Source organism: Rhagoletis pomonella, unplaced genomic scaffold, assembly GCF_013731165.1.
Source record: "Rhagoletis pomonella isolate Grant_MI unplaced genomic scaffold, Rhpom_1.0 Rhpom_scaffold_00005, whole genome shotgun sequence".
In the NCBI taxonomy this organism is placed as follows: domain Eukaryota; kingdom Metazoa; phylum Arthropoda; class Insecta; order Diptera; family Tephritidae; genus Rhagoletis; species Rhagoletis pomonella.
In genome coordinates this window covers 10,100,666-10,109,292 of record NW_023458559.1, presented here as the reverse complement: position 1 = coordinate 10,109,292, position 8,627 = coordinate 10,100,666, and the positions used below count along the sequence as shown (strand labels likewise).

Below are 8,627 nucleotides of genomic sequence, written 5' to 3'. Positions count from 1 at the left end.
AGTGGTTGGAAAAACGAAAAGAGCGAAGAGGCTGAGTTTTTTGGCTTATACAAAGTGGAATTTCGTTACTAAATATAAAAAAAAAATCTTTAAAATAACAGAATAGTGCGAAGTGTTTAAAAATGCCTAAAGCTGAAAGAAATTTGTCAAGACAAAGGAGAGCTGCAAGGGTAATGACCTGTAATCGGAGAATAGTAGCGGAGGCGCGAATAGAAACGATGCCTGCAATCGGAATTGGTTGGTTGGTTGCAGTGCTTCCTAGTCGCTGCCCAGGACACAATTAGCGCATTATTGCGCCATTTTGATGCACTTCTCGCGGGGGATAAATATCTTGTCTATGCACTTCCTATGTTGCTAGGTCGAACCATTTCGACTCTCTAATGAATCTGCCGATTTCGCTAATGGTAGCTCCTGATAGGTCGGTTAGTTCTGCTACTAAATGTTTCCCTAACGTCTTGTGTCTAACGTTCGAAAGGCCTGGACATTCACACAGGAAATGCTGGACACTTTCTTCGCTATCTTCTAGTTGACAGCTGCGGCAAACCATATTATGGGGTAGACCTATTTTTGCCGCATGTTTGCCTATGGGCCAGTGTCCCGTGATGGTTGCTAAAATTCTAAATACCTCTGGCCTTGATCTGCTAAGCAGGTCCAAGGTTTTCGCCCTGTTATAGTCAGGCCATAGTTTTCTCGCTATCTTGCAAGTCTGTATATCTGACCACCTGCGTCTAGCCAGTTCAAGGAAATGCGTAGTAATCTCTCTTTGGACTACTCCAAGAGGGCAACCCAGTGCCACTGCCTGGGATTCATCCAAACCGGCTCCTGCCTTCGCCAACTCATCCGCCTTCTCATTGCCTTTTATGTTCCTATGTCCGGGAACCCAGACAAGAGAGACGGTATTTGACTGAGACACTGAGCGCAATATTACTTTGCATTCCCCAACTAGCTTGGATTTGGTAACCGGTGACGCTGTTGCCAATAGCGCCGCCTGGCTGTCAGAGTATATTGTTGCTTTACTGCTGTGTCCAACTCTATTGCCTAGGATTTTGCAGGCTTCTAGGATCCCTAGGACTTCCGCTTGGAAGATGCTTGTATTATTTCCCAACCGTAGAGACAGAGCCACGCCGAGTTCCTTGGAGTAGACACCTGCTCCCACACCGCAATCCATCTTGGATCCATCGGTGTATAGAGAGATCTTCTCTCGGTTGGCCACTCGGTCTCTTCTCCAGTCCCTTCTGGATGGGAATAGCACTTGCACGTTACAGCTGAAGTCCAAATTGCCTATCATATAATCCGTCGTCCTATTTAATTGCATTTGATTTATGATCAACCCATGTCCGAAGTGTCTAGTCCTCCAAAGGCCCGACTCTGAATCTGACCGCCGATTTCATAGCCAGTTCTTTCAGGTGGAGATCAATAGGAATTAAATTCAGGATGGCGTTTAAAGCTTCTGCCGGGCAGGATCTTAGTGCGCCTGTTACTCCTGCGCTTGCTGCCCTTTGTATGCTTCTTAGCTTGCTGACATTATATTGTCTGTTTAGGCCGGGCCACCAAACCAAGGCGCCGTATGTTAGGATTGGTCTTATGATCGCGGTATACATCCACATCACAAGTTTAGGATTTAGTCCCCAGTTTCTACTGAAGATTCTCTTGCAAGTGTAGTATGCTATGTAGGCCTTCTGTCTACGGAATTCGACATTGGTTTTCCAGTTAAGTTTGCCAGATACTTTGCGCTGGGGGACAATGAGAGCGCCTTGCCGTCTAGCGATGGTAGCTTGAATTGTGGTAGTTTGTGTCTGTTTGTAAATAGGATAAGTTCTGTCTTGGCTGGGTTCACATTTAGGCCGCTTCTCGTAGCCCAGGCGTGTAGCCTTCCCAGGGTTCCTTCAAGGATTTCGCTAACGGTAGAGAGGAATGGACCTGTGGCTGCTATTACAACATCATCCGCATACGCCACAACTTTGACTCCCCTCTATTGAGTTCTAGCAATATACCGTTCAGGGCTATACCCATAGCAGTGGTGAGAGCACTCCGCCCTGTGGGGTGTCCCTGTTCACATGATGTATAATAGAGTTAGCCCCATTTGTTGCCTGAATGATTCTATTGACTAGCATCGATCGTATCCATCTACAAACACTGTCGTCAACACCAATATCTATCAAAGAGTCTATGATGGTGTCAACCTCAATGTTATTAAATGCGCCCTCGATGTCAAGAAATGCCGCCAGAGTATATTGTTTAAAGTGCAACGATCTTTCTATTAAGCTCACCACTTCATGTAAAGCAGATTCAGTGGATCTGCCTTTGATGTATGCATGTTGTGCTGTTGAGAGTGTCGCTTCACCTAACAGCGATCTTATATAAATGTCGAGAAGCCTTTCCATTGTTTTGAGCACAAAGGAGGTAAGGCTTAGGGGTCTAAAATCTTTTGCTATTTCGTGGTTTTTCCTTCCTGGCTTGGGTATGAACACGACTTTTACCCTTCTCCAGCTTTTAGGAATGTAGCACAAGGTAATAGTAGCCTTAAAAATAGTCTCAAGTAACGGTGCTATCTCTTCCTTCACCCTCTGGAGCATTGCTGGGATTACGCCATCTGGTCCAGGGGATTTGAAGGGAGAGAAGCTGTTAATAGCGTAAATAATCTTTTCCCTGCTCACGATCGAGTTCAACAGTATACTGCTAGTTGAACCAGGTTCAATTGACCCTGATGTGGGTGGATGTCGAATACATCCCGGGAAATGGAACTTGATTAACGTGTTTAGAGAATCACTAGCTGTGTTCGTCCACACCCCGTTTTCTCCCTTAATGAGTGTGATATTTGTGTGTTCTTTTGATAGGATTTTGCTGAGCCTGGCTGAGTCTTTAGAGTTCTCTATAGAAGAGCAGTAAGATTGCCAGGATTTAGTTTTAGATTTTCTCAATTCCTTTTTATAAGATCTTAGGGCGCTTTTATAAGGCGCCCAGTTTTTAGTTCTAAAGCAATCATTGTAGATTTTCCTTATTTTGTCTCTTTGGGCTCTGAGATCCCCATTCCACCAGGGTGGGGATTTCTTTCTTGCTGTACTAACTGGAGTTGATCTTTCAAAGGCTTTCTTCATAACCTCTTCTAGTTTATTTACTCTATTATCAAGGTCCTCAACTGTAGTGACAGTTGTATTTAGTGGGAGCTTACTTAGTTTACGCTTAAGTGTGTTACTATATCTTTCCCAATTAGTCCTGAGGGGGTTTCTGTATTTCGAGGGGGTGTTGGAAATTCCGTGCAGATTAAAGAGTATCAGACGGTGATCAGACATTGAAGGCCTATCAGATACTCTCCACTCTTCTACAGACACGCTGTCGTTCTCTGACAACAGGGTTAGATCCAGCACCTCCTCCCATCCAGGAAACCGGTTTGAACTCGGGAATATGAATGTGGGTGTATTACCTCTATTGAAGATGCTTAAGTTAGTATTTAATAAGAAGTGTAGTAAAGACTCACCTCGGTCGTTCTCCGTAGAACTACCCCAAACTGGATGCCTTGCATTCGCATCGCAGCCGACGACTATAATTTGTCTGGGGTTTTTGGCTATTATCTCCTGGATTTCGGTTGGCGGACTGTTCCTATCGTGGGCCATGTATGATGAGGCCAGGAGTATACTTGGCTGTCCGGTGGTCTCCACCTTAACCATTGTTGTATCTGATGTGCTGAAATTAGAGCAAAAGAATGCATTTATACCGTTCTTGATAAGAATACACGCCCGCGGTTTACCCACCTCGCTCTTATAGTAGAGTTTATAATTATTTATGTTTAGTCCCATGACTGTATCGTGCTTGACCCAGGGCTCTTGAATTAGGCTAATGTCTATATCCTCCTCACTGAGAAGGACAACTAGATTATCTGTAGCACATTTGCAGTGCTGCAGATTTATTTGGGCTACTTTAAGTTTCCGGTTCAGGGTCATCTGTCGGCTTCACACCCATGAGAAGCTCACCAGCTCCATCAACCCCGGGATCTTCTTCTACCGGGCTAACCTCTCCGAGAAATACCCGCACTCTAGCCTTACGGATACCGAAGCAGAGCCGATAGTCAGCCTTCTCTAAGGCGTCTAGGGATTCTGCGCAAATAGCTAGCAGAATGGGCTTATTTGTAGGCCTTCTCGGCTCTTCAACCTTTATAAGCTCCCATTCCTCGATCGCCGGTATGTCTTTATTATGTAGCTTAAGACACCGCAGCAACTTTTCGCCTGGTTCATCCATCGGAGGCAGCCAAATGCGCGCACGTGGTCTCCTTGGAATGTCCTTAGCTGGGATCAGCTTGAGCTTCAAGCCGACAAAAGTGTCGCTGATCTTAGCGACGCATCCAGCAAGGAAATCCAGGGAGAACTGGTTCGCGCACTTGACTACCCGGTATCCCCGTAGGGATTCCGACGAGTCGAACTCTGGGTGAGGACCTTCGGGGTTGTCGAGTACGTAGTTCATTACGAGGCTCGACAGCCTCACATCAATCTCCACCCATTTTTGCTGCACTGCCAGCGGTGTCTTGCTATTTTCATCTATTATCGCCGCCTGTAGGTGATCTCTGGCGACGTCACTAAAATAGCGATGCTTCGCGGGTGCTGCGGACTCCGCATCACCTCCTTGCTTAGCCTTCTTTGCAATGGCCCCTTGGCCGCCTTCATTATGAGAGCGGTTCCGTTTCTTTGCTTCGGTGGCCTCGATTGTGGCTGCACGATCTGTCTGGAACTTTTCGTACTCTTCCACTATTTGCATGTATTTTGCCTTGTCTTCCTCGTCACGCTCATGTACCGTACCGGCCGCTGCATTTTTGTCAATTTTATTTAACATATACAGCGCCTTCTGGTACATCTGTCTCATGACCACGCCCGAGGGTTTCCTTTTCTTAGAGGCGAGATTGCTGCCTGCAACGGCCGCCGATTTGCTGGTTGTTGGTTGCTCGTCTGCAGTACTACGGCAGGCACTACCGGTGCTATTTTTGACTATTTGCAGAGTGGTGATACTTTGTCGGGCATCTTCCACCCTGCTGGTTTCTGGCGCTTGTACAACTGGGGTACTATGGCTGGCGCCACCAGGAGTACTTGCAACCATCTTACCTGTCTTTGGGGATTTGAGGAGCTGCTCCTCCTCTGACAGCGTTACGTCGTCCCCTTCTTCGCTGGTACGCTGTTCATGTTGCAGTTGTTGGTTTGTTTGTTGTTGGTTTTTTGTTTGTTCTTGTTTTTCCATATGTGGTCCCACGAGTAGTCCGGAAAGGGTTAGTCGCTCGCCCGCAGAGCCGGGATGCGTAGAGAAGGCACTTCTTACAACCGACATTGCCCGGGCATCGGAGGGGACCGTACGCGACCAGCCATTTTTTACTACCCGCTGGCCATTCATCCAACGGCACGACTGCCTACACACCTTGGCTTGGGTAGTGTAGGTACGGTAATCCTGCCATTTCCACCTTCAGCAATAAAAACAACACCCCAGCTTGGATTGTTAAGGAATATTGCCGAAGGCTTCAATACCAGGCTTCCCTCTTAGTTCATGGAGGCATGATACAATTCACACTGTGAATTATACCATGACACCATTTAAACCCCCTCGCCACGGCAAGACGACCAACGCTGAGGAGGCTCTGCGTTTATTTATCGACCTCAAATCAATTATATAGGTGATTTTTATAATAAAAGTCTATCTACACATATCAGTGCCATACCTGCCAGTGAAAAATATAATATCGTTGCCCCAGTCCCAAATAGAGTTGTTCAGACCGTCCGGCACAGTGCCGTTTTATACCGTCAGTGCTGCTTTAATTTTCGTTCTGCAATTTTTTTAATGCACTCTAAAAACGCAATTTAAAACTGCTACTGAAAAGTGTTTATTTTCAAACAAAATCTGTGTTAGTATACGCAAAAGATGTTCAAGACCGGATTTTTGAACATGAGATGTTTAAAGTATACACATGAAATGTTTAAAATTGCAAACGTTTTTAACGCAAAACTACATTCCCTCCTAAAAAAAACAGAATTAAGTACATTTTGTGTGTAATTTTGCTCTATGCGACAAATTTGGTATGTAAAAGTAAACAGGCAGTGTTTAATTTTATTAACACGGTGTCTAAATTTGCAAACATTAGGTAACTGGTAACCTCTCTTAATATGCTAACTAATGATTTAACTACACTTTAAAATAGTTAAATTAACGGCCCTAAGAGCCAAATTCACAGTGCTGTACTGAAAATCTGTAGTTAACTGCCGATTCTAAATTAACTACGCACTGTGAATTTGGCTTTAAGTGTTAAGAATTCCACAAACATATTTCAAATTTGTTCTGCGCCACACATATGGTAAGTAAAAGTTAAAAAGCAGTATTTAAATTTATTAACACGGTGTGCAAATTTACATACATTAAGAGGGGAAACTGGTTATCTTTTTTTAATATGCTTAAATTTAAACAACATTTTTTTAGAGTGTAGTTAACTCGGCAAAAATTTGTTTGTGTATTTCACTGACGAGCTGACGGTATTCTATTGCAAGTTTTGTTTGATATCGAGGGAAAATTAATCGAGTTAGTACGGAATTATCCAGAATTATAAATTTGGCAAATTGCTAATTGATCATTAGTCAAATAAGTCATCCTGGTTTCAATGAACTTCATTTTACTGAAAGTACCGGCCGACATACTACGGATGTGTGTGAATTGGTATCACTGATCGATGCTGATTGGCAATGATGCTGAACTGATACGGCACTGATTTGTGAAGATAGATCTTAACTTTTATTATTATTACCAATCGATTACAACACATTATATGTACATACATATGTACTAGGGTTGCAATGGCCGGCCAGATGAACTATGGATACTAATAAAGGCAAAATTCTTCCCCTGAAGAGGTTTTCCCATTTGAGTTTCAATACGGTTTCTCCTTAACTTTGATGCAAAATTACTCACGAGGCGTCGCGGAGCACGCCTGGTATTTGCTAGTTTTTCATATAAAAAATCATTCCGTATTTTCATTTGACCACTTATTATTTTTTTACTAATCGATAAATAAGATAGTCGCGGAGCACGCCTGGTATTTGCTAGTTTTTCATATAAAAATCGTATTTTCATTTGACCACTTATTATTTCTTTACTAATCGATAGATTTTCTTCATTAGTACCTTGATTTCATTGTAATAGAACAGGCTTTAGCACAAATGCAAAAATTTGGCACAGTGCCTCTTATTTTTAAAATTTTTCTTCTGCTAAAGTTAACTTTTTTTCTTCGTTTATTTATTTATTTGTTTTATTATTTCGCTAATACAAAAGAAAAATAGATTCTTATGATGTATTAGGTTCGATTAAGCAAACAAATTATAGTTGATAAAATGAAATAAAAACGAATTAAATAAAACGAATACTTAAAACTAAACAGTAATTGTAGATTAAGAAATTAAAGTTTGAAAACAAATTGATAATAATTGTTAAAAATGTGGAATAGCGTAGAATAGTTATAGAGTAAAGAAAAAAAAAAATTAAATTTATACATTTCGTAAATAGGTGCTTAGATTCATACAATTATAGTTTAAGCGAATAATTTAATTTAAAGCCAGTCTGCATTATGTTTGGAAGTGCTTGAACAGGGTAGCCTTGAACCTCATCGCGCCACGCAAATCCTGCAAAGTGTGTGGCAGTGAGTTCCACAGGCGGGTAGTGTGCACGAAAAAATGGCGTTCAGATAGCGAACAATTATAAACAGGTTGTTTTAGTTTGTTTCCACGATTTTAGCGCAAAAAGGATATTCTGTTATATAGATAATTCGGATTTTTAGTATAAATGATTTTGTGCATTAAGAGCAGACTTCTAGTTTTGAGTAAGTCATTGAAATTGATACCGAAGATTTTCTTTGCGTGCTCAGATATGTGATCACTACGTTTAAGAGTGAAAATATACCTGGCTATGTTGTTAAATAGAACATTCAATTTCCCTTTACTTACTGGGTCGCTATTTGCAAATAGTTCGCAGCCATAAAGGAGAGATGGGATCAGATACGATTTAGCCAAAAGCATTCTGGTTTTTACTGGCGTAAAATGTTGTGTAACCCAAAGGGTACGAAGCATCGCGTACACTTTACCGCAGCATATATTGATATGATCCGACCAAGTTAAGTTTCTGTTGAAAGTGATACCGCGATTTCTTACACAAGTGACATAATCAATGGGAATATCATTAATGTATAGTTTGGGTAGCGTAGTGTATTCAATAATTCTTCTCCCTAAAACTAAACATTTGGACTTGGATGGGATAAGAGACAAACAGTTTTCAACAGCCCACGAGTTAATTTTATTTAAATTTACATTCAACAACGAAATACAGGTATTGACATCAGTAATATCACAGTTTGCATAAATTTGGACGTCATCAGCGTACATATGTATATTGCATTTTCCTATCATAGTTGGTAACTCATTGATGTACAATGAAAACAACAAAGGGCCCAGAATGGAGCCTTGTGGAACGCCACGGTTTAAGGGCATAAAGTCTGAAAGGCCGTTGTTTGCGAATACAGCTTGGCAGCGTCCAGTTAGGTAAGAGCTTAATAATTTTACAGAGTGGTAAGAGAAATTGAAATTATTGAAAAGTTTTCTACATAATATTCTGTG

At 41.9% G+C, this 8,627-nt stretch overlaps 1 protein-coding gene across 1 annotated transcript; it reads right to left on the bottom strand.

The window, feature by feature from the left end:
* Window positions 1-3,918: 3,918 nt before the first annotated feature.
* LOC118739779 lies at window positions 3,919-5,085 on the bottom strand. The gene has a single exon (XM_036471286.1). The coding sequence runs from the start codon at window positions 5,083-5,085 to the stop codon at window positions 3,919-3,921; it is 1,167 nt and encodes a 388-aa protein (XP_036327179.1).
* Window positions 5,086-8,627: the final 3,542 nt, after the last annotated feature.

What these genes read in the sequence shown, in the direction of transcription:
- LOC118739779 (XM_036471286.1), bottom strand. Translation starts at nt 5,085, where the DNA reads ATGGTTGCAAGTACTCCTGGTGGCGCCAGCCATAGTACCCCAGTTGTA.